The sequence below is a fragment of the Salvia miltiorrhiza genome, chromosome 1, assembly GCF_028751815.1.
Source record: "Salvia miltiorrhiza cultivar Shanhuang (shh) chromosome 1, IMPLAD_Smil_shh, whole genome shotgun sequence".
Classification (NCBI taxonomy): domain Eukaryota; kingdom Viridiplantae; phylum Streptophyta; class Magnoliopsida; order Lamiales; family Lamiaceae; genus Salvia; species Salvia miltiorrhiza.
The window spans coordinates 51,910,090-51,936,106 of NC_080387.1; the positions used below are offsets into that span (position 1 = coordinate 51,910,090).

The 26,017-nt window shown below is 33.1% G+C and overlaps 3 protein-coding genes and 2 long non-coding RNA genes across 6 annotated transcripts; 2 read left to right on the top strand and 3 right to left on the bottom strand.

Annotated features, from left to right (window-relative positions):
• Nucleotides 1-582: 582 nt before the first annotated feature.
• LOC130992010 (mediator of RNA polymerase II transcription subunit 6) lies at nucleotides 583-3,651 on the top strand. Its single transcript, XM_057916466.1, has 5 exons — nucleotides 583-949; nucleotides 1,362-1,536; nucleotides 2,170-2,239; nucleotides 2,607-2,716; nucleotides 3,031-3,651. Exons 1-5 carry the CDS (start codon nucleotides 699-701, stop codon nucleotides 3,178-3,180), a joined length of 756 nt encoding a protein of 251 aa, XP_057772449.1. The 5' UTR covers nucleotides 583-698; the 3' UTR covers nucleotides 3,181-3,651.
• A 1,116-nt stretch (nucleotides 3,652-4,767) lies between these two features.
• On the bottom strand, nucleotides 4,768-6,041 carry LOC131009718 (delta(8)-fatty-acid desaturase-like; the record flags this gene model as incomplete). The annotated part of the gene is made up of 1 exon (XM_057937129.1): nucleotides 4,768-6,041. A coding segment is annotated over one exon (1,050 nt), but the record flags the coding sequence as incomplete, so codon positions are not given.
• Nucleotides 6,042-10,723: 4,682 nt separating this feature from the next.
• Nucleotides 10,724-12,987, bottom strand: LOC130992023 (uncharacterized). Its single transcript, XR_009091230.1, has 3 exons — nucleotides 12,605-12,987; nucleotides 11,390-11,518; nucleotides 10,724-10,889 (listed from the first exon to the last, which is right to left on the bottom strand). It is a non-coding gene; the product is annotated as an uncharacterized LOC130992023 (long non-coding RNA).
• Nucleotides 12,988-19,159: 6,172 nt separating this feature from the next.
• Nucleotides 19,160-20,458, bottom strand: LOC130992029 (uncharacterized). Its single transcript, XR_009091232.1, has 2 exons — nucleotides 20,283-20,458; nucleotides 19,160-19,526 (listed from the first exon to the last, which is right to left on the bottom strand). It is a non-coding gene; the product is annotated as an uncharacterized LOC130992029 (long non-coding RNA).
• A 2,660-nt stretch (nucleotides 20,459-23,118) lies between these two features.
• LOC130991987 (inositol oxygenase 1-like) lies at nucleotides 23,119-25,971 on the top strand. 2 transcript variants are annotated; one of them, XM_057916439.1, is made up of 10 exons: nucleotides 23,119-23,467; nucleotides 23,688-23,784; nucleotides 24,334-24,415; nucleotides 24,524-24,728; nucleotides 24,835-24,947; nucleotides 25,032-25,154; nucleotides 25,239-25,308; nucleotides 25,394-25,472; nucleotides 25,569-25,650; nucleotides 25,740-25,971. In XM_057916439.1, the coding sequence occupies exons 1-10, from the start codon at nucleotides 23,434-23,436 to the stop codon at nucleotides 25,764-25,766; spliced, it is 912 nt and encodes a 303-aa protein (XP_057772422.1). In that variant the 5' UTR covers nucleotides 23,119-23,433; the 3' UTR covers nucleotides 25,767-25,971. The 2 variants fall into 2 exon arrangements, with proteins under 2 accessions (XP_057772422.1, XP_057772414.1); XM_057916431.1 differs by having other exon boundaries at nucleotides 23,146-23,467; nucleotides 25,569-25,971.
• Nucleotides 25,972-26,017: the final 46 nt, after the last annotated feature.

Here is a 26,017-nt window from a genome sequence, read left to right on the forward strand (position 1 = left end):
GTATCAATATCATATCTATCAATCACTACAAAATTACTTGGTCAAATTTAATTTTTTTCATGAGAGTTAGTCAAATTTATTCTTTAATCCATCTAATTAATAACTTTCAATATTTTTAACTTCAACATGATTTTTATAAACGCGGCAAGAACTCAGTCTCGATTGCTTGAGATTATATTAATTTGAGATTACTTAAGATTAAATAGGTTCAAAATTATTATAAATAAATTTTGTCTTAAAAAAAAGTCATGACTCATAAACCATGATTAATCCTACGTGACATTATTAAATTTTGTCTTAGAAAAAAAACTAAAACTCATAAGCTGTGATTAATTTTACGTGGCATTATTTCAAGATTAAGTTACGGCATCTAATCAAATCGAATATCACCTAAATTGTTGCAATTAAAATCTCAAATCTTCTAAATTTTGACAAATTCAAAAGATGAATATTTTGGCATATAGTAATTTGAAGTTAGCCCGTTTAAATTTGACAAATCCTTTAGCATACGGGTCAAAATGGACTTTCTACGATCTGGACTGGCCCGTTATCTAGCTACTTTACTTTTCTTTTATTTAAGGGGTCGTTTCGGAATATTGGATTTTCTCTCTCTGCTCTAAATTTCGCTGTTACCTTTCAAGTGCACATAAAATTTGAGCTTTTACTTTTCAGTACACTGTCACTTTTACTGCACAACTATGGCAACTACGCCGATGATTCCACCGCCGGCAGATGGAGGCGCGCCTCCACCAAGCATGGCGCCGCCGCCGCCGCCGGGAACAGACATGACTAGCATTTGCTTTCGCGATCAGCTATGGCTCAACACGTATCCACTCGACCGAAACCTAGTTTTCGATTACTTCGCCCTCTCTCCCTTCTACGATTACTCGTGCAATAATGAGCAGCTTCGCCTCCGCGCTATTCACCCCCTCGACATCTCTCACCTTTCGTAAGTTCGAATTTTTATTTACACTCAAGTGGTTTGCGTGCTTAATTTGAGTGATTTGGGGGAAAAATGAGATTCAGATAGTTTGATTGCGATCATTTAGGATTGGAAAATTGAAGCGGTATTTTGGTAAACATTAATTCACGCCTAGTTTGATATTTGTGTAGCTTAAATTCCATTTAGCGAAGATGAATATGGGTTATACATATTTGGCTGCTGACACACACAGTTTTTCAGTAAATCGGATGAATTAGTCTCAGTATGAGGTTTCATTGTGTAATTAGCCTCGGTCTGTTTGAAATTTAGCTTAATTACTAAAATAAAATTAAAAATTGAAGTCTGTAAGATGAAGTTGGTGGAGATAGTGTACTGAGGTGAAATTTGACGTAGTTAACTGAATATTTTCTGCGTGAAGGAAGATGACAGGAACAGAGTTTATGTTGAGTGAAGTGTTGGAGCCTCATTTGTTTGTTTTTAGAAAACAAAAGAGGGATGGACCTGAGAAAGTGACGCCTATGCTGACTTACTATGTCTTGGATGGATCAGTGTACCAGGCGCCTCAGCTTTGCAACGTATTCGCTTCTCGAGTTGTTAGTATTCCTTCACCTTTTATATTTCTCTAAACTTTAAATAGTGATACGTGTGTATTTCATTCTCCCAGCACCAGAACGTTTATGCCATTGTTGAATGATTTGGCAGTCTATGATTTAGGATAGTTTGGTTGAAATTTGTCATGCGCAGTGGCCTTTGCTGCAAGCTCACGTGTTTTTGGGCACCATACCGTAGTCCCGTTACTCTCTCTTTTGACTCATTTGGATGTCATAATTTATCATTTTCCGACCTGAATTCTTTCTTTCTATTGTGGGACTTCAAGTTCTTAAGTTCAAAGAATATGAAGGAAGCAGATGTCCAACTATCTCTCTTGACAAAAATAAAGTTCTTTGAAGGTCCCGTGTGGGTGTGGCTGTGACCTTTTTTCTATGCTTTCTCATAAATGATTTAAATGAAATTAGAGTCTCAAAGCTCAATTTGTTAGCTTTTTTTCTAACAAAATCTCAATTATATTGATTCAAACCTTTTGCTCCTCTCGAAAGGTTCAATGCCCCTGTTCCTTCTCAGTTCTATTGATTTTCAGATCAGATGTCCTTGCATAGACTTGAGATTATATGTTAGCAGCACTTTCTGGTGTTGCCCCATCTAATGCAGAGCTTCTTTTCTGCCAGGGACGCGCATTGTACCATATATCGAAGGCATTCAATACTGCAGCATCAAAGTTGGAGAAAATTGGATACGGTATCTTTCAATTTCAATTTGTATGACAAAGATTGCTGCAATCCATTAACCGCTGCAATGGAAAACTTATGCAAAAACAGCATGTTCAAATGAATCTAGTTCTGTTCGTCCTTGTATTGTTTGTAGACCATTTCGTCTTCACTTTTGATCTATACATGCTTGGGAACCGATACTTGATAGAAGAAAGAAAGGGAACTTTACTATCTATTAACCTGTAGAAACTCCAACCAGTTGAAAGCTCGGGCTTTCATAAAGATAGGAAGCTCGTGAATTTGAGCTGTACCTTTCGGTTGCTCATAAATTTTCTACATCTTAATTTTTGCGTCCTCAGAGTGTCACATTCATTTGTGCCTTTTCCCTGAAACAGTTGATGCTGAAAATGAGAGTGCAAGCTCTGAACCAAAAGCTCCTAAAGAGACTATAAACTTCAAGGAACTTAAGCGTGTAGACCATATTCTTGCTTCACTGCAACGCAAGGTTGATCATGAACTTGCTTTACTGATTTAAATTTTATCATTTGTTCCATGATATCACATTTTATATTCTTATAAAGAAGTGTTAAACACGAGTAAAATTGGTGATCTTGCACGCAACTGTACCTCTTGATCTGATATATTTGTTGCTTGGTAGAAAATAGGCTAATTTCTTTTCTCTGGTATCACTGTATCAGTCAGCTGCCTCTCTCATTGAACAGAAGTTATTTGCTAGGCTCTTAACACTGTTATCTCAGTTCGCAATGAAGAATTATTATCTGGAGTTTGATTGCTAATAGATACTATACTACTTCGCAGCTGCCTCCCGCCCCACCACCACCACCTTTTCCTGAAGGCTATGCCCCTCCCACTGCCGATGGGGAGAAAAGCTCCGATGCCCAGCAGGAGCAGTTGGCGACCGTTGATCCTATCATCGATCAAGGCCCATCCAAAAGAATGAAAGTATAACAAGATATCTGCTTCGATTCAATATGGAGGCACGAGCAGCCAACAAATCTTGAAAAACCAACCTTTCAGCAAACTGTGAGTCTTTACTTTTCCAGTATCAGTCTATTTCTAACTTGCAGTAACAGATAGCCGATGCTGACACTTGACATAGTTAGTTACTAGGTTGTCCGTGTTGGGTTGTAACATAGAAAAAGTATAGTCTCATTGTATCAAGACCGGTTATCTCATTCCTTAGGGTTGATATTTATTGGACATATCTTCGATTTAGGTCTCTTGTCTAAATTAGACCCCTTTCGAGTAGAACGTAAATTGAGTAGCACTGGACCTAATGTTTGGTTTCGAGTTGCGACATTAGGCTCTCGTTTTCTATATTCTAAATTTGGAGTTACGTTGCTTGTAATCTTATTCTTGATTAGCAGACAATATGTACATGGCTCAGCAATTAGCAAATCAACAATTATTGAACCAAAACCAAGTTAAGCACCTATTGTGGAAGTTTAGCACTATGAATGTCTTTGACCTATTCACACTAATTGCATGGTCGGATAAGATCTTTGTTTTTTTTTCTTTTGGTTAACAACTTCTTTGGTTCGAATTATATTATACTATTTCCTAATTTCACAACTATTAACGAATTGCATCTAATGAGCTTACAATAATAAAAAGAAACATTAAGGAAACCATAATTTTTCTTTAGTTGAACAAATAAGGAAATTGAAATTTTAAACCGGTCTAAAAGAAAGTGTTAATTACCAAAGTAAACAAGCAATTTTAGTCTGAATGTAAAATTCTCTATTAGCTTTTAAAATATCTCAATTATAATACTATCATCTTTCATTTTTTTCCCCTGTAATTGACATTCGCAAATTGAGGATATCAAGTCCAGTATTTTAAGAACCATGTGAAGCTAACAAATTTAAAGATAATGCTCTCCTAATCCTGAATGAGTGCTTATAGCCATCAAAATGCACATCAAGAAAATGAGTAATTTTATCTTTTTTTTTAAATTCCTAATTACTCCATCTGTCTGTCAAAAGTGGGGCACAATTATTATATCGGGCGTTCCCAAAGAGTGTACCATTTTCCTTTTAAAGAAATTGTCCCACCATCTACTTTAATTTTTTAACCTTACAAACACTCTTTGTTTACAAAAAAAATCACCTCAAATTCAATTTCAACCACACATCTCATAAAGTGGTGGGACTCTTTCTCCACTACATCAAAATCATCACTAATTTTATTAAATTCTGTGCCCAGCTAAAGTGCCCCACTTTTGGCGGACGGGGAGAGTATTACTTAAAATATGAAAAAAAAAAGAAGGAATTTAAATCGATGGCATAAATAAAAGGGTTAATTGCATGAAAATACACGAACTTTAGTCACTTTTTCATTCTGCACACGAACTTTGAAATTTACATTTTAAACCATGAACTTTGCATTCGTTCCATTTTTTCCTTAAAATTCACCTCCGGCCATCGGAAATCTGAGGTGGCGCCTTTCGGCGCCACGCGTACGTGACACGTCATTAATGTGCTGACGTGTCTTTAATTTAATACTCTCTCTAATACTCTCTCTCTATCTACTTCTCTCTCTCTCTCTATTTCTTTTCTCTCTCTCTCTAATATTCACCTCCGTCCCCGCGCTTCCCTCGTCCCACACAACTCGAGGCCGCCGCCGCCACTGCCGCCGCACGGACCGCCGCCGAGACCCGTCTCCACGTCGCCATAGACGACGTCAAAGAAGCAAATAAACTTCTTTGAAATCAACCATGAGTATTGACAGCTTCCCATATCAAATTCTTGGAAGCAGGATCAGCCATCTCCCATAAGGCTCACATAAGGCAGCCCATGCTTCTCACAGAGCTCCCTCACCAACGGCGATATCTTCCTCAAATGGCACCTCGGCAGCCTCGGAAACAGATGATGCTCCAGCTGAAACTGCAGACCCCCGAAAAACCAGTCCATTTTTGCCGAGCACGAGATGTCGATGGTCCTGCTCTTCTGCTTCTCGAACCAGTCGTTCCCCTGCGGCGCCCCCACGTACACACTCACCGCGAAATGGTTGAGGCAGAACTGCACGTGCTGGATCGCGCAGACGCAGAAGCTCACGAGCACGAAGACGGCCCTCTCGGTCCAGCTAGGCAGGCAGGACACAAGGAGAGGGAACCACGTCCAGAAGACGGCGATCCCCAGGATGTTAATAGCTCTGTTCGGAACGTACAGTCCGCGGTTGGAGAAGAAGAGGAGGAATGTCTGGAGGTAGAGATTGACTTTGGCGACGCACATCACCGGGTAGAAGGTGAAGTGCTGGTAGCTGACGAAGAATCTAGAGAGGGAGTCGAAGGTGAGCCGGCGGTCATAGAAGCGGGATGTGAGAGAGTGGAAGAGCTTCGAGGAGACGGCGAGCATGGGGAGGTGCTGGAGGTCGGGGTCGTAGTCGAGGCTGTTGCAGGCCACATGGTGCGCGTTGTGGGTCCACTTCCACCACGCGATGCTGATGCCAGTGAGGATCTGCGCGAGCTTGTTCAGGGAGGAATTGGGCATGATGTTGTAGTGGCCGGAATCGTGCCCGAGGTAGGCGATCAGCATCCAGGCGAGGCCGAGGAGGGCGCCGGAGAGGGCGTGGACGAGGAAGCTGTCGCTGCGGAGGACGCCGCAGACGACAGCGGAGATGGAGAGGAGGGAGAGGAGGACGCCGTGGCCTTTGTCGTCGAAGAGGCCGGAACGGCCGAATGCGGCGGCGAGGTTGCGGTAGTCCTTGGAGACGGCGGAGACGTGGGAGTCGGCGAGGTGGTAGCCGGTGGAGAAGCGGTCGAGGTGGCGCCATGCGGAGGCCGAGTGAATATTAGAGAGAGAGATAAAAGAAAGAGAGAGAGAAGTAGATAGAGAGAGAGTATTAAATTAAAGACACGTCAGCACATTAATGACGTGTCACATACGCGTGGCGCCAAAAGGCGCCACCTCAGATTTCCGATGGCCGGAGGTGAATTTTAAGGAAAAAATGGAACGAATGCAAAGTTCATGGTTTAAAATGTAAATTTCAAAGTCGGTGTGCAGAATGAAAAAGTGACTAAAGTTCGTGTATTTTCATGCAATTAACCCTAAATAAAAGGGTTAATACTCCCTTAGTCCACGAACGAATTTTTTTAGGAGGGGGTGACACGAGTTTTAAGAAAAGTTGTTGAATGTATTGAAATTGGAAAAAAAGTTGAGTGTATTGAGAGTAATGAAACAATGTTGTAATTATTATGAGGAGTGGTGAAAGGGTGAAAAATATGGATAAATAAAGTACTATAAATAGTGGAGTATAGTCCAAAAATATGTATAAAGTTTTTTTTGCGAACGTCCCAAAAAAGAAAAGTAAGAAGTTGTTCCATGGACGGAGGAAGTGGTGTTTTATGTTCTGAATTTTCATCGTTTTTCATAAAATATCTCGTTATATAAAATTTGATACGGAACAATGATTATTCTCAAACTGATTGCGATCAAGTTATGAAGCCTACACCAACAAGTCGATAATTCAAGACTTCTCCAATGAGATGAGTCATTTTTTATCACCAAATTATATAGCCGGATATTTTGTGAAAAACGTTGAAAGTTCGAAGTTTTTTAGTAGAAAATGAAAATTCAAAATGTTTTATAAAAATACTGAAAGTTTGAGAAATAAAATATTACTTCATCAATTTCAAATTTGATGAGGAGTAATATGTGCAGAGCAGAGAATTAGTCTTTGACAGAGGAACGGGCCTCGTCAGAGGAATGGTCTTTACCAGAGAAGTCGCCTCCGTCAGAGAAATCACCCCGCCAGAGAAATGGTTTTCGCCAGAGGAATGGCCCTTGTCAGAGAAATGGCCTTCGCCAGAGAAATCACTAAAAAAGCGGGGAAATCTTCTGCCTAGGGGCAAATTTACCATTATGTCCTCGACCACGCGGGGCGCATGATTTAGCAACAAATTTACTATTTTGCCCTCCACATGTAATCTATAAATAGCCATGCACACGCACCATGTAAATCTACGTTCTCTTTACTTGCAAGTTGCAATACAGCAGCAACCTTACTTTCGTGCTCTCAACAACTTAGCATTTCTCTCGCTTTTCCGAACAACACTAGGTATAATCCATAATTCAACAGTAATGCTCCGATTAAATCCATATCCGTCTAATTATAATTCACCAAAATTTTAGTATCCATATTTTCATTTTTGTTTGTTCCATATTTTGATATCCATTTTTATTTATATTAAAAATAGACGAGATTCTTACTCTATTTTAATCACTTTAACACTATCATAAAGGTGAAATGCTTATTCAACTCACAACACACTTAATCGTTTTATTAAAACTCGTGTGATTATGACATTCTCAAATAAATACTCAAATTAGAATGATGGGAGCATTAATTCTAAATAAAATATAAATTTTGTATCATTTTAATACTTCATATGAAATAAATAAAACACTCATTCGGGGAATAGATCCGCGGCTGTTTTTATTCATGAATCATGATTGACAAAAAAATATACTCTCTTCGTTCACCAATTCATGTCTTAGGGGAGGAGCACGAGTTTTAAGAAAAAATAATTTATTTGTTAAGAAAATAGTTACTCCCTCCGTCCATTAATTGTTGGCCTACTTGCCTTTTTGGTCCGTCCACCAATTTATGTCCTATCTATTTTGGATAAGTTTATATTCATATTTTAATCAAAATTGTGGGTCCCTTTAATAAATTGTGGCCTAATTGCATTGACTTTAATAAATTGTGGATCCCTTTCTCCACTCAACTAATAAAAATACATTTTTTTCTTAAAACTCGTGTTTTGCCTCCTAGGCCAACAATTAGTGGACGGAGGGAGTACTAAAAATGGGTAGGACATGAATTGATGAACAGACCAAAATAAAAATTAGGACACGAATTGGTGAATGGAGAGAGTATTACTCTCTTCGTCTCCAAATTTTAATAAAATTATTTATTAAAATTATTGTAAATAGAATAAATATATATAAGTATGATATTAATATAAAAATATAAAATAAAAATGCATTATTAATTGAAAAACAGAATAAAAATATAATTTATAGTTACATATAAGAGAGAATGTATGATGTGGTGGTTTAAAAAAAAGTAAAGTGATTTTTTTTATTGTAGATAAAAGAAAATAGGTAAGTATGAATTTTTTTATTTTTTATTTTTTTTTTACGGATGGAGTATAATATCAGTCGTTCAATTTTATTTTACTTGTGTTTTGACTTTTGTGTGAGGGGTAACACTCGTACAAATTTGAAGACCACACATTTCATAAAGTTCCACGTGCAGCTCAACTAAAGAGTTGTGGCGCATAACTATTTCTGTAAAATGACGTGGCGCAGTTGTGGAGACGGTGCGGCGTTTCTATTGAGCTTCTACGCATTGGGAGACACAATATATATATATAAATTCATTTCTCTTTTTGCAACAAAAAAATAATACTACTAGTACTAATTTCGTCCACCAAAATTGGCTTAGTCTGCGGCATGAATTTAAAAGGTAGTTGAGAGATTATATAAGATAGAGAAAAGAATTATCAATATTGTTTTATTAAGTAATTTTTAAATGATTTATTAAATAATTCATTTATAATATTAATGATGATGTTGATACATGTGCATCGCGTACATCGAACAAGTGGCGCACTAGTGTTTTTAGAATTTTGATCGTGGACACTACTATATTTTTCTATCGTGTGGTTATAACTTCTATTTTATATTAACGGGGGGAGCTGTTTGATTTGATGGATATGATAGATAAAATTAATAGAACTAAAAAATATTAAATAATTTGTTTAATTTTAAAATGATAAATATTCAATTATATGATTAAAATACCTATAAAATTATCCATTACGAATTCAATTATACAACCCAACCATTTTAATCAAGTTCCGATAAATTATTATTGAATACTACTCCCTCCGTCCACCAATTCAAGGCCTAGGGCAAGTGTACACTTGCCCTAGGCCTTGAATTGGTGGACGGAGGGAGTATTATTTAATCTTTGTACTTGATGTGCATGGAATTTAAAGATCGTAAATTATACACATCAGATTATCACGTAAGAAAAGAAAAAACATCAAAATTTGACTGTTTACAACTCACAAGTATATATCAAATTAAAGATCCACACTTATCATAACGGAGTAGTAAACTATAGTACTCATGAGTCATGACTCATAATATGTCCACGTATAATAGGACCAAGTAGTCATCATATGTAATTTAAAAGTCACTACAATTTGTTAATTAGTTTTCATATTGTACGTTATTATAATTAATACAAAATTTTATGTGAGATTGTATTAGATATTAATTTAGTTTCATAAAAACCAATATTTACATATCTATCTAAATCAACACACAATAATACTCATATTTACTAGTCCAACAAAAGCCGGTTCACGGTCTCACGCAACAATAACGTGTATTATACATAATCAATATGTACCATTTTCGAATTAAATTAAAACATATTTTAGTGGTGGGTGCCTGATTTTAATTTAACGGCCCCCCAAAAAAAGTTAGGAGTTAGGTAAATATAATTGTCAGTTTTCAGAACTTCAAAAGTATATAGTCGTACTCGTACCTTAACAACGAAACAATTCTAAAATTGACAAATGTTTTCGAGAACAATGAACCTACCGTGAAATATAATTAGCAAATCCTAAAAAGTAGTTTAAACATTTTAATCTACAAAGCTTATATGTTGATGTTTGATGATGACAATATACAATAAATACAAAATTAAGAATAAACATGTAATATGCATAAAAGCTCAAACTGAAAAAAATCACTAGTAGACAAGAGTTGAATTTCACAATCTCGAAGAATTATACTCCTTTCGTCTTTGAAAAACATGCGGAGATGCAAGTGGCAATTTTAAGACAAATATTAGATAAGTGTATTGTGAGTGAAGAAAAAACACCACTATATATAACGGATAATGGATTAATTAATTGAAAATTATTGTGAGCCATAATAATTTTTTTATGAATAAATATAAAATAAATGAATTATGATGAAATAGTATTTAAAAATAGCAAATATATATTTTTGTAAGGCGGTCTAAAATGACAAAATGTGCATGCACTACAAAAAAAACGCTAATAGACAACGGTCAAAAACCGTTGTCTATTAAGAAATCAACTGTTGTAAATGAGAGTATTGTCTATTAAAGGGCGGTCATAGACAACGATCGGAAATCCGTTGTCTATTCTCTGATAGACAACGATCGAAAAACCGTTGTCTATTCTCAAATAGACAACAGTGTCCTGACCGTTGTCTATCAGAGAATAGACAACAGTGTGGCGTTCGTTGTCTATTCTCTTACTGACAATCATTATCTATATTACAGTTTTTGTTTTATATTTATATTTAAAATTTTCTGCTTTTTCAATATATATTTCAATAAATCTAAAAACATAATATTAAAAGCCAAAATTACATAAATTAATAATAGAATTCATACATTAAAATCAAACATCATCCTATTGAAACATAGTTCATCATCCTATATTACATTGAAACATTGCTCATCATCCTATATTACATTGAAACATAACTTACAAGCAAACTTAATTGAGGCAGTAACTAGATCAGTTTCTATTGGATGCCCAGTCGCGACTGTGAGTTGGCTAAAGTAAGCACAACATGCTCACGTTGATTCCTTATATTGTCTTTCTGCAAAAGGCAAGTCAAACAAGCCAAGGACGAATGTTAAAACAAAAATAGAAGCCATAAAAGCAATAAATATAAGTCAATGAGCAAGCACTGGACATTGGTTTAAAAGATGAACATGTTTCACTCATTTAGCAAATCTCTACATGCTTAAAAGTTAAAACAACTACCAACAGATGACGATTTTCTATAACATTTTGGCTATCAAAACAATTGCTATTGGTTATAACAGCCCATTTTGAACAAATAAACTTGAACTAGTTAGGCAAAAAGCTCATATTAACAAGTAATGCAGGTCAAAATATGTATAAGGAACGTCTACCTTAGAAGTCAAGAAAGCTGAAATAGCTCAAAAAGCTATCACCTAACTGGTTCTCTAAATTAATACTACTATTTCACTCTCATTGACTACTTCCAATAACAAAATTGACGCAAAATTCACACGAATTACATGAAGATTAAGCGAGAATTCGATAATTCGAAAAATAAAAAGGCAAAATAACCTAAAGCCCGGCGCGGGAAGAGCGAGTGATGGGTTTCTTCTTGTCCTTATCCTTGTCTTTCGAAGCCGGAGTTTTCCCCGTCAACAACCCATTTGCTCCTTTCCCTGACATTCTCTACCTCACGCAGATCTGAGAATTACACAGAAAATTCAATTGAGAATTAATATGAGGATACAAGAATACAAGAATTTGGGAATAACAAACAAGAAGAATTAACCAAGTGGAAAGTTCTAGGATATATACTAATCTTGAACTCTATATTAATAAATAATAAGGTAAGTGCAAATAAACATGTAAAGAAGCAGAGACAAACTAGTAAGGCCCTTGTGTATAGGCAGTAGAATCTAAAGTTAAGCAGATGATTAGCCTATTAAATATAATTATTATAAACAAGAACATGTTGAAAGAGAACATATTCATTTATCACGAGACTAAAGTACTGCATAAGCCTAAAAGTGAAACAATTTAAAACTATTCTTTGCCTCCTTCCCCCCTATAAAAACTACTTGAATCTCCCACCTATGGAGGAAAGATTGGTCTCTCCTGCTTTACAAGAAGATATACAACATACAAGATTATCACAATTACCAAATCAGCTAGTGATGCTGATTATGATCTAATTCCACAAATGAGAGGGTTGTGCACCAACTGAAAGTCAATACTTCACTCTGAGCTAGCATCTGAAGTTGTCTTTCGCCGTGTTGGATGTTGGGACAAGTATAGCAACTACTAAGCATACCCCAGGCCAAAACAAGTTGCGTAAGCCTATGACAGTTGGATTTTCCAGTACTTGGACTTTAATCAGTTGCTCAAAACTTAATAAAGCTGCATTTTGGACCAACCCAAGCTGGGGGTATAATCCCAGTCGAACTGAGCTCAGAAAGTGAAAGAATGACAGAGGCTTCTTCCAGTTACCAATATCGGCAGAGATATTAAATAAATCTCTAAGCACAAATTTAATAGCTTTTACTTACAGCCGAAGAACTTAAAGCAAACATGGTTAATAATCCACCTACTTAAGCATATTGTGCTCATCATTTGTCATAGCACCACCACAAGGTTTGCAAATTTCGGCTATTCTATCAAATACCAAGAGAGAAATGCTAGAATCAAACAATCTCCACCTGACCATAATCGGTAGGAATAAACACAATGTACACATTAAAATCATCATCAACTTGAGACCAAAACAATGAGAGAGGATTGCAAACGAACCAATTTGCGGCGTTTCTCTCGAGGGGAATTGAACTTCCGGATGGTGTTCACGACGACAATTTGAATCCATGGGAGCGAGATCTGCCCGACGCGCGGCGCCGGAATCGTCTGCGTGACAGAGCCCGTAAACTCAACCAAATCCAGAGCCTTCTCCTGTATCCACGGAAGCTCCTCCTCCAATTCCTTCTCCTCCTCCTCGGCCACCTCTTCTAGTCGGCGAGGAATCGATCAGGAAGAGCGGCGCGATGTTTCTAGAAACGACGACAGATCAGAGGTGGAGTGGCGCCGGCGTCGACAAACGAGCACCGGCCTCACCGACCCTTCAGCGGCGGCGGCGATCTGTGACAAAGGAGGACTAGGGCTCGCCCCTTTTTGCTTTCATTGTTTATGTCGAAACTAGGGCTCGGGCGAAAGAGAAAGGGGGTGAATAATAGGAGTAGTATTTTTTTTACAATTATTTAAAAAAAAAAAAAACAAACATTACACAACGTAAAGACTACGTTGTCTATTGAACTCATACACAACGACTATACCGTAACGTTGTCTAGGTAGCGCGTAATAGACAATATATTTAAAAGCCGTTGTCTAATATGACTATAGACAACAGTTTTTGGATACTCGTTGTCTATTTAGGGCGGTCATAGACAACGAGCCTGAAAACCGTTGTCTATTAAGCAATAGACAACGGTTTTCAGGCACGTTGTCTATGACCGCCCTAAATAGACAACGAGTATCCAAAAACTGTTGTCTATAGTCATATTAGACAACACGTTTTGAAGCCCATTGTCTATATTATGTTGTCTATGAGCTAAATTCTTGTAGTGATGTTTGAAGAGGGGGAATAGGTTATACCGAAAGAGTTTTGAAAAATTAAAAAATAGTAGTACTAAATATGTTTCCGACAAGAGATACCGTTATATGTATATTCTAGCATTTGTTAAGATGATTTTCGTGAGATACATTAGACATGTTTCATGTCGAAATCTTATGGATATATTCAGTAGCATACCGCATGCATGATACAATTTACTTATACAAATTAAATGTGTAAAAATTTTCAAACTTTTACACGATTAAAAAAATCAATATTGTGATAAGCTTTGACTAATCCTTAATTTTATCCGCATGTATAGTATGTATTGACTTATAATGCATGCAATATATTTTACTTACAACTCAAAGTTCAAATAAACAAGTATCGGCTGGGGATAAAGCTTTGCAGTATTTAGAAAAAGAATTTTATCTCTCAACAAAAGAATATTAATTATCTCTCAAATAACCTTTGCAGTACTTAATTAGGCTACCTTGCATTCAAACTTACACATATATATAGTCTATACTATATCAAAAAGTCAACATTTCAATTTGAAATTAATTTCAAATTAAGTGACAATTTTATACTTATAATAAAATTGAAGATTTATTTGTAAACTGCAAATTTTCTTTATATTCTTATATTTTTTGTTTTATTTCTTTCTAAAATTTTGAAATTCGACTAATTATAAAATATTTAATAAGCATATCAAATTAAAGATTACGATAAAAGCTTTAATTTGAATATATAATTTAAATATTTGATTTAAAGTGTAAATGTTGCCATTATTTAAAGATTAAAATTTTAAAAAATTATCTCTTCTCTCTTACTATCTTTTTTTGAATAAAGCTATTTTTCAATTCTTTTTTTATTTTTCTTTTTATTTTATTTTATTTTCATTTTTAGCTTTTTTATGCCTTTTCATGATATCAATTTTATTATTGTGAATTTTTTTTTATTTTTTATTTTTCGATATTCAACTTAAATATATTCAGTTAACATTATTTCTTTTATTATATTTATAAAAATGTAAAAATATTTCTCATACATTTACAGGATACAAATGCTAGTGTAATAGAATAAGTATTTTATGAATGGCCAATTTAACTATTATTTAAGTAAATAGAAGCTACCTTGGGTCTCACTTCTCAGTCAATAAAATGAATTTAAATTTATTGCTAATGCTAATGTAGTGTAACAAGTATTTTATGAATAGTCAATAAAAGTTCCGTTGCTTTTGCAGATACATAAATGTCTGATGGAATGATAGAACAATAAATCTAATATTACCGTATGATAAATAGAAAAGCAATATAAAATAAAGTACACACAATAAATAATTTTTATACTGCAATATCAATTAATTACAGTTATGTTCACTATAAAAATCTATTTTATAATGAAAATACATGAATCTACTCAATAGAATATCTCTTATTGAGTGATATCTGATAAGAATAGAAATGTCTTCCAATCATATCAACTATGCTAACAACAACTAGATTTTAAACGAAGCTACTAACTAACTCTAACAAATGAGTCTCTCACTCAAGGAATGTTAGACACATGAGTCTCTCACTCAAGATGTGTTTATACTAGATATTAATGTTGATGTTGGAACAATAGATTTTTGCACCTACACTTATTTATAGATGAAATATATGCTTGGTGGCAAGAATGTCATCACTAAAACCGTGAGATATGAACGTGGCAGCTCTAATTATTTCAAGCCAAAGTTTATATATATGTTGGATAAGAAAATAACCAACATTCCTAAATAATGGGGAGATCAAGTTTTGGCTGATTTGTTTCTTCTCCTTCTTTTTTCATAGAATTCAAACATTTTCGTTAATTCTCTTAAAAATAGATAAATGAAGAAGATAAAATTAAATATTTTATTTAAAAATAAATAAATAATTATTAGAGTTAAAATAATTCTAACGGTCCATTTAAGTACTACTTAAGTATATAGAAGCTACTTCCTCCGTCCCACTGTATCTGACACTCTTTCTATTTTGGACGTTCCACTGTAAGTGAAACTCTTTCCTTTTTGGGTAAAAGTTTTTCCCTTTAAGAGCATCCACATTGGGGTTACATGATAGCTTACTTGATAAGAGGGGGACCACATTGTGTAAAGAGGCTGCATTGGGATTACATGATAGCCTACATGATTTTTTTAGTTTTGATTTTTATGCTTTTCACTTAAATTTAATTGCTCAAATTTAAATAACACATTTTACTAATAATTAAAATTCCATTAAAATAAAAAACTAAAAATTACATAAAAATAAAAAATAAAAAATATAATTAAAATTAGAACGGTCAAAAAATCACCGAAATCGAGGCAGTCAAATTTAAAATTCGATTTTTTTTTTCTAATGGCGCGTGTAAAACACTCGCCTAGTTTTAACGGCCGAGCAGGCTACACGTTAGAACGTGTAGCCCTGGTGTAAGGGAGGACTGCATCGCCTTACACGATGCGAGCCTTACACGAGTAGGTTGTTATCGTGTAGGCGATGCGGATGCTCTAAACACCTTTTTCACTTTTTCACCTACACACAAAATACATCTTTCTTAATTTTCGTGTAAAAAAAAAGGTCTCACTTACAGTGGGACAAAGGGGTATCTTGGTTCTGGGGTAATAAATGGGTTTAAATTTATTGCTACAGTAAGCTTTGGTTGCCGAGGATAATATTGTTCGACTTTTGAAATGTTCGATTCGAATACTTACAAAAAGGTGATTATGACAATGTAGGGAGAAGCTCCAAACCAAAATTGCCAACTCGTGATCGTTCACCGTCCAAATTGTGACATGAGTTAGAACCGCAATAGTATTTTTATAATATTCATTAAAAAATAAATCGAATTACGCAATTAAATTACTGAATTTCACCCAGATAACAATCTTTAAATGCTACAGCAGTCGAGAGAGATATATATATATATATATATATATAGTGGCCGACGTAGTAAGGGCCAATAGGTGGCTAAATCCCCTACCATTTTTTATTATTATTATTTAGGTTTAATTGCAGGTAGATATGTGAAGTATATTAATTTTTAATTTTTAATTAATATTGTTTTCTGAATAATTAATATATTAATTTTTAAAATTTTAAATTTGGCTCGATTTAAATTTTTGGCAACAATAGATCATATTGGAATTTTATTATATGACATTTCAGTCAATAATTTGAACGCTATATTTTTCATATAAAATAAAAACTGACCTTATTTTCTTCATCTTTCATGTTAGGTTAATTGCAAATAGTAGGGTTCATAGAACGTGATTTTAAAGGGAAAAAACGACACTGTTTTTATGTAATACTATGAAACATGACACTTCAATTATCAGGTGAAATGTTATGTAAGAAAATTTCGGCATCCAAACAGGATTAGTTGTTGTCAGAATTTTAATTCGAACAAAATTCTAAAATATTGAAAATTTATGTATTAATTAAGTATGCTTCGTATATTCATACGTAATTAATCATTTCTATAACTACTAAAATTATCAAAATTGATATCATTTCTATAACTACTAAAATGATCAAAATTGATATGTCGATCCATCAATACATTTGGACACACCTATGTTAGGCATTTACAAATATATGTACTCCTTCCGTCTATCAAATGAATACTCATTTCTTTTTTTTAGTAAGTGTACTCTACACAACACATAAACACACTTATAATAAAAATGGGATTTCTTAAATTCATGTCAGCTACAAACAAATAGTCATTTAATTTGATGGACGGATAAAGTATTCTACTTAATTGATAATTATTTATTTTTTTAGTAATAAAAATTGATATGTCGACCAACTGATATTCGTAATATTTATTTCTTAGTAATTAAAATATTTAACTAATACATTGTCAATGTCTCATTTTTCTTATTTTTGAAAGAATACCTATTTATTAAGAAGCGGGGCTATATTAATAAGTTGATAAGAGATTTTCTTTTCCACCATTAAAAAGAAAATTCGAATCATTAAGAAAGGGAATGGGGTGTTATTATTAATCCTCTTTGATTGAAAAATTAAGGCACAACTGATACACAAGAATGAAATGGTAATTTCTGCGTTCATTTTTAATTTTATGGTTGGTACGGTATTTGTAATAGGAATCGACATTTCCAATGGAATGCTTATTCCCATGAATAAAGGATTAGTCATTCATCCCCTCCCCCATGGTATTGTGTATTCCCACGGATATGAGATTAATCAAAAACCAATTTTTTTGTAATAATTTAATATTATTAATATAACAAATAATGATAATAGTAAAAACAATAAAATAAAATAAATAATAATAACAATAATAAATCATTAATAATAATAATAGTAAAATAAAAAATAATAAGTAATAAAAATAATAATAATAATAATAATAATAATAATAATAATAATAATAATAATAATAATAATAATAATAGTAATAATAGGATTCCTATTATTATTATTATTATTATTATTTGTTATCATTATTTTATTATTATTATTTGTTAATTGTTTTCATTCCTATACATTCATTTTTTAAAAATACCAACCATAAAAATCCTATATTTCATTCCAAAATTCATTTCATTTTCTTCTAATTTCATTCTCTTCTAATTTCATTAGCCTCAAAGTTTAAGGAGATAGCTGGTGCACTTTTTAACGCGAGTGTTGTGAAACATTCTTTTATGATTTTTGGTCAATTTGGTCAATTTTGGACATTAGAGACAGAATTAAGGTTATGGTCATTACAATAACAATTTCTACCTGCAAATTAGGCTTGGATTAGGACAAAAAATGTTCCCCATTACAAATAAAATTAGCACATACATCTCACATCGTATCCGTTAACACTTAAATCCAATAGTAATCAGCCATTAGCCGTACCTCGCAAACCCAACTTATGTCGTAGCATACAAACTTTTCTCCATCATTAATGATTTTAGGAGAATTTGGATTCAAAAATAGTATATTTAATATCACCTTACTAATTACAATTATTAGTACAAATATAAATATATTATGGAAATATAAATTTAAATTTGAATAATTGATCAATTTCACAAACGGTCTCACACAAATTTTTGTAATTTTTATTTTTAAATTCCGTCACAATGTCAGTAACATACGAACAAAAATATAAATAACATTAAAATATAGATATGAATTTGAATCGTAACCAATTTTACAAACGTCTCACACAAGTTTTTATATATTTTCTTAGAATTCCTTCGTCACGGTCTTCTCTTCACCATGCCTCTATTAATTAGCGAATTAGGTCAAATTAATTGACTTGTGTGTGCTACATCTACATCCTCCAATTCTTACAAGTTACACTTAATCCTATATTTTTTTAAATTATCTGGTAAGACATCAGCATTCAACACTATATTCAATTAAGTTCATAACCACTTAATAAACCAGCTATTAATTTATACTTATTTGGTTGTGAAGACTCTGACGACATTAGAATTTTACACGGATGAAACAAGCATTACAAAATTAGATGGTATATGGTCAAAGCTAAATATTTATGTCAACAGCAAAACTTCAATTCAATTGTTAATTCAAATTCTCTATCGACTTCTAGTATGATACTTTTTTTTATTAGGGTTAAATACATGTATAATTATAAATTTTGGTCAAAATATGTTTTACCCATAAATATTAAGAATTTCACATTTTATAAAAAAAAAATCATATTTGTTCCATTTTATCAATGATTTCATCTCTGATCACTATAAAAGTGATGTGGTACTGATATGGATTTAATTTTATAAGTGTACATATGTAACGACGTCGTTATAATATAATATAATTAACATTCTTAAACCCTAAAAATCACAAATAATTTATTCTATAAGATCCCAAATATTTTTTCCCTCGAAAAATCACTTTAGGCCGCTCACCGCCTTCTCCTGTCAGCAACTCATCAGCAGCAGCCCCTCGCCCCCATTTCCCTTCTTCTCAATCAGGAATGCCAGCCTTTTCGATCTCCGATGCCAACCTCCTCCTACTCCACTCCCTCAGGACACGCTCGCCCTGTCGAACCCCTTCGCCTTGTTTACACCGTCGGTGAGGACAACAGAGGTGATTCACGCTCGCCCTAGGGTGAATATGGCGGACAGTTGCAGATCAGACGTAAAGAAGAAGAACAAAAAGAAGAAAAATGATAATTTAAAGTTCTAATTTTAATTATATGGATTGGGTGATAAATATGCACAAAATGACGTAATTTTGTATTCTTACCAAATGATGCGATTAAGTTATGGACGAAAAAAATATGGCGTGTGCCGACGATCCAGATCACTGCCACATCGATTTTAAATTGGGGGAATGGAAAAACGGTGGTAAAATTGAACAAATGTGAAAGTTTTTGATAAAAAATGAAATTTTTAATGTTCGTGGACAAAACATATATCAACCAAAATTTGTAATTTTACATCCCTTTTTATTATATATATTTGTGAATAATTGACACGTGATAATATTAAGAATTTAGAATTAAATATTTTTACAGAAAAAAAATATACACTCAATTTAACTAATTTAAACCCTTATAGTTATCAAATGTCCTTTATCTATATATACAATACACAAGTACTATTATATACAAATTGACAATAGATGATTTTAAATGACGGTAAGCTAATTCATATCTAGAAGAATAACAGGAGTTGTATTGTCTACAACATAGACTCTCTACATCAAATTAAACCTACTTAAATCCAAGAAAAAGACCATTTTTTTATGAAGTAAATGTAAATGTATATTCCCACACCACACCTGTCAAACTATATGAACTCAACAAAATGTAGATAAAACTGAAAAAGAAAATGATTTGTTTTAGCCTTATCTGCACCTTCTATATCTTCAACACAAACAACAGCAGGGGCGGCTCTGTTGTTGTGATTTTGGCTTTTTTCTCAAGAGGCGGTGCCGGCGATGAGACGGTGGCGACACCGTGGAATGGCGGCCGGCTATATAAACACTATATATAGGAGAGAAAGGGAGACGATGATTTGTGATAGTTAGAATTAGGGCTGTCGATCGGTTCGGGTTCGATTACCTGTACTCGAATTTTCGGTTACCCGAACCCGAAATTGTCATATTTCACTAACTGTTCCAGAACCGTTTTAGGTGTTCGGTTATCCAATAACCGCTTCGGTTATCCGATTCGGTTATTTGGGTATCTGAAATACCCATTTAAAAAATTAAAATTCAAATAATTTACTAGATAAAGAATTTGAACCATAGTCTCTAGAAAATACACAAAGCAACTTATCCACTAGACTAAAACTCATTTTTATACTTTAAATATATCATAATTTTATTTTACCTAAGAATTGATTTTTTTATTTAAAAATAAATAAATTAATGAATTAATAATTAAAATGTATATAAAATATATATTAAATAATTTATTAAATAATTTTCGGTTATTTCGGTTAACCCGTTTCGGTTATTGGGTTAACCGATACTCAAAATTTTTCTTAAAATGATATCCGAAACCGAACCGATAACCAAAAAATTCGGTTATTGGATACCCAAACCCGAAATTTCGGTTCGGTTAACGAATTATCCAAAATCCGATAACCAATTAGACAGCTCTAGTTAGAATGAATTTTTGGTTGGATGCTGTATGATATTAGAAATTTAATTAGAACTATTAAAAAATGTCGCACGATACCGAATAGGGTATTTTGATGTACATATCCTTTTAATTTATAAATCTTGAAGTTTTAGAATATATTGGACATTGTGCATGGAATAATTGGGTTGTATTATGAAAATAGGAGTTTGGTTTATCCTATGGCTGTGTAATAAAATTTTGAATAGTTAATTGAGGAATTTTTGTGTGATAAAATTAATGTTAAAAGGGTAAGTTTATCCAAAATATTAATTTTGATTACTTCGAAACTTTATGTCAGCGCCCACTTTCTATTTGAAAAAAGACTACGTATTATACTATCTACTATATTTAGATAAAAAAACATCACATGCATTTTTCTTTGGAGGGCCATACACATGCGCGCTTGTATTTATGATTGATACAAATGGTACTTTATCTTAAGCAAAACGAAGTGCGTTATAAATGAGAATAGCGCTATTTGAATACTATATTTTATTTAAGTAAAATGAACCATTTAGTGTGCATAAATAAGAGTATTGTTCTCCCTAAGGGGACACCAAGCAGTGCGATCTCCTATGTGTGAATAATGAGGTTCTGGGTTCAAACCCCACTGCTCCCCCTCCCCAACTCCCCCAAGTCAAAAAATAAAAATAAAAATAAATATAAATAAGAGTAGTGTTGTTTGGATATAATATATTTAAATATATAAAAAAATATTTATTTAAATTTTTTGGTTCAAAATAAAAAAGATTTAGTTAGTTTTTTTTTTGTTTTGTCTACATTGTAGTTAATTTTATAATTTCTTTATATATATATTTTAATTTTTATTATTTTTTATATACAACAATTATAAAAAATACAATTTTTTTTGTAAAAGTACAAAAAATAACAAAGATAGTTACAATATGAATAAAACAGTAAAACTAACTAAATTCTCTTTCGTTTTGAATCAAAAATTTTAAATAAATTCATTTTATTTAATGTATTTGATCATTTTATTTCTGGACATATTATGTTCAAATGACCTTATCTGTATAAATATTATGATCGTCATTACTGTATAATATCTTAAATAACTAGAATTCTATTTTACATGTCCAACATCTTTTTTAGAAAGAAACGGTACATGCATGTCCAACATCAAGTTATTGATTTTATAAAGACAACAAAAAAATATACTCCCTCAATTTTTTTTTTTGAGAACCTACTCCCTCAATTTTTTATTAAGGGTCTTCACCGTTAAATTACATATATCAATAAAATAAAAATTTTATATTTGTAATGTTATTAATTATCATAATAAATGTATATGTACAACTAATTATTACGTATTTTCTAATAAATATTAATTAAGAATAAAATATAAAAAATATCATAATTATACCCTCAAATTTTAATATGAAACACTTATTAAAAAATAAGAAAAATATTAAAATAGAACCCTTAATATAAAAATGGAGGGAGTAAGTAAGTCTTTTAAGTATTGCTGAAGTCATATAAATTAAGATACACTCACTTCTGTATTAGGTATTCATATCTCATTCATATCAGTGCACTCTAATTCAAAATTTGAATAGTCAATTTCTATTATTTGCCACTACTAATTTGGTAATTATATAAAATACAATTTCATGTCTAACATATCATTTACAAATTTACATTGAGAATCCAACTTGCTATATGCCATAAGTATATTTGCAACACTTAAGTGTTTAAATTTGAATCTATATTATATTAATATGATAATATAAATATTACATTCATAAAAATTGGACTGTCAAAATGCATTTATGTAATAATCCTTTTAAAATCCATTAAATGGTGTCTGCACATATGTACATAGGAGTACATAGTACTAATTACACTCATAATAATAATAATAATAATAAAGTTTTTATTCGGAAATTCAGAGATTTTGAAGAGTCTAACATCTTGACTGGAATACACGTCAGTGGGGGACTCCGTGACTCAGAAGGAAATGCGATAATCCGACGCTAGTCTGACTCAGCGTGGGCCCCCAGCCCCTCACAATAATATCTTTTCACGGCTTAACACAATTTGTTTTTATTGCATGGACAGCTGGGTGGGGGGGTTTGGAGTCTTGGAGATCTCGTCTATCTCCTACGTAAACATAATAGACTTCAAAATAAAATAATTATCATATCATAATAATGTGGAAAAAAAGTATATAAGAGTTACAGATTTTCAGGGAAGGACTTCTTGCCTCCGAATTCTCAGGGAAGGACTTTCCGGCAATTATAAATACTGCTATTTTTCTTTCTGAAAAAATGCCACCAACAATTTCCTTTAATTTTTCTGCTCTTCTTCTTCTTCGTTTCTTCACTTTCATTCTCTTTCTTCATATTTTCTGTGATTAAGGATGACTATCCTCATTAATCACCAGCCTCAGTTTGGTAATTTTCCTCTTCGTTTTCGTTTTTTCAGATTATTTCGTCTCTTTTACTTGTTAATTTTTCAGATCGATTATTTTTGGTATTTTGTTTTCCTCGTAGATGTAGTTTTGGCCTTTTTCTCTAGTTTATATGTCTATTTAGCTCTTTTAAACCACTCTGTTTTATTATAGTTTAAATTAGATTTCAGTGTTTTTATTTTTCCCTTGTGGTCGGAAAACAGGGGTCGAAGGGGAGGAAAAGGTGTGTAGTGAACAAGATTTGATTTACAATGGAGGATTTGTGGTGCCACATGCCAATTCGTTTGGCCATAACTTTAGGTTTTTTTTCCTCCCACAATTCGCTTCTAACGGTTTAATTTCTGCTTAATTATCACTCAATTTTGTTAGATGGAATCAATTAAAACTGCTTAACTATTTAATTAATCCTCATTAAATTCTGGGTAATTCCTGATTCATGGCATGATAGCACGACCGACAAAATTCCGCAGCATATTGGACTTAATTAAAAAAAAAATTGTTTGGACATAAGGCCAATGTGGGACAAATTCTGACGTTACATATTACCGGACCAGGAAAAATTCATATACCATTGCTACGAAACGCAGCTGAGATCTGTTTTTGTCATAACTTAATTCTATCAATTTATACAAGCACATATATATTATGTATGTTTTTTGTTCTTGATCTACAATTAATTGTAAAATACTAATAATCAGTGGACAGTCTCTTAGAGCCCTAAGCTTCAGCATTTTTTTTATATAAATTTATTTATTTTAAAGTCCAGTTCATAATCTTAATCTAAATCATATGAAGTCTTGTTTGCTTTAATTTCATGAATTAATTCTTCTGTGTTTTAATGTGAAACAGGGATTACGATGCTGAAAGTGAGAGGCAAGAAGGAGTGGAGAATTTCTATAGGACCAATCACATTTACCAGACTTATGACTTTGTAATTTCTCAGTCCAAAAGAAATTAAAAACATATACCCTTTCCTTATTAGTAGAGTATTATTTTTTGTGATGCGAATATTGTTATTTTCTTATATTGTTGAGTATAGGTGAAGAGAATGAGAGAAGAATATGGGAAATTGGAGAAGGTGGAAATGAGCATATGGGAATGCTGTGAACTCCTAAACAATGTTGTTGATGAGAGTGATCCTGATTTGGATGAGCCTCAAATTGAGCACTTGTTGCAGACTGCTGAAGCCATCAGAAAAGACTATCCTCATCAAGACTGGCTCCACTTGACTGCCCTAATTCATGGTAGTATATTTTAAATTATTCAATCTTATCTAACAAATCCAGCTAATTTTTAATGTCCCATTTGTATTATAGATAAGAATATTAATTCTGTTATATGTATTGTTAGATCTTGGGAAAGTCCTTCTTCTTCCGAGCTTCGGAGAGCTCCCACAATGGGCCGTGGTGGGCGACACGTTCCCCGTTGGATGTGCCTTCGATGAATCCATTGTTCATCACAAGGTCCTTACCTATTATTTAAATCTTGAATTTCATCATGTTTTATTGAGATTTTTTGATCATTATTTTATTTTATTTTATGTGCAGCATTTTAAGGAGAATCCGGACTACAACAACCCCGCTTACAATACCAAGTTCGGAGCGTACAAGAAAGGATGTGGGCTCGACAAAGTGCTCATGTCGTGGGGGCACGATGACTACATGTATCTGGTCTGTTACATTTTCGTGTTACATCAAATTAATTATATGTTTGTGGACATTTGACTTAATTTTTTCTTATTTTTTTTGGTTAAGGTGGCCAAGGAAAACAAATCGACTCTGCCGTCTGCTGGCCTTTTCATCATCAGATACCATTCATTCTATGGTTAAATTTTTTTAAATAAGATCAAAACAAAATATTTTGATGAATTAACTATAGTGGTAGCTCACATTTTATTTCGTGTTTGCAGCTTTGCACAGATCCGGAGCCTACAAGCACTTGATGAATGAGGAAGACGAAGAGAATCTCAAGTGGCTTCAAATTTTCAAGTAAATTATCGCGTAAAGTAGTGATCAAGGATCGCAATTTTGTTTTCCCTCTGTTGTTGATCGTTGATTGTTTGAGATTTTTGTTTAATTTTTCAGCAAGTATGATTTGTACAGCAAGAGCAAGGTTCGGATTGATGTGGAGGCTGTGAAGCCCTACTACCTCTCGCTCATTGAGAAGGTAAAATTTTGGCTCTTTAACTTTTTTGGCTATGTATATGTTTTGTTTGATTATCTTATCACGTGATGTTTTCTGTCTGTTTCCTACAGTATTTCCCAGCGAAATTGAGGTGGTGAAGAAGTCTTGAGATATTGTGAGAGAGTGGTGTGTGAGAAAATGGAGCAAGATTGGCATTGTTGTAGAGAGAGATGGGATGGAGCTATGGAGTTTTGAGTGGTGTTTATGTATGTTTTTAACATATATGTTTATGTAATGTATTGTGTGGCTCTTTTGTTGTTTGAAATGCACATGATGGGAATAAAAATTTACTTATGATGCGAATGATTGAAGTATAAATAAATAAAAAATTGATGGACATGAAAGGGTT

Excerpts from the sequence above, each read along its gene's own strand:
- LOC130992010 (XM_057916466.1), top strand. The coding sequence starts at position 699 with ATGGCAACTACGCCGATGATTCCACCGCCGGCAGATGGAGGCGCGCCT. Across the intron at positions 950-1,361 it reads CTCGACATCTCTCACCTTTC|GAAGATGACAGGAACAGAGT; the intron begins GTAAGTTCGAAT and ends TTCTGCGTGAAG. Across the intron at positions 2,240-2,606 it reads GTTGGAGAAAATTGGATACG|TTGATGCTGAAAATGAGAGT; the intron begins GTATCTTTCAAT and ends TCCCTGAAACAG.
- LOC130991987 (XM_057916431.1), top strand. The coding sequence starts at position 23,434 with ATGACTATCCTCATTAATCACCAGCCTCAGTTTG. Across the intron at positions 23,785-24,333 it reads TCGTTTGGCCATAACTTTAG|GGATTACGATGCTGAAAGTG; the intron begins GTTTTTTTTCCT and ends AATGTGAAACAG. Across the intron at positions 24,948-25,031 it reads AATCCATTGTTCATCACAAG|CATTTTAAGGAGAATCCGGA; the intron begins GTCCTTACCTAT and ends TTTTATGTGCAG.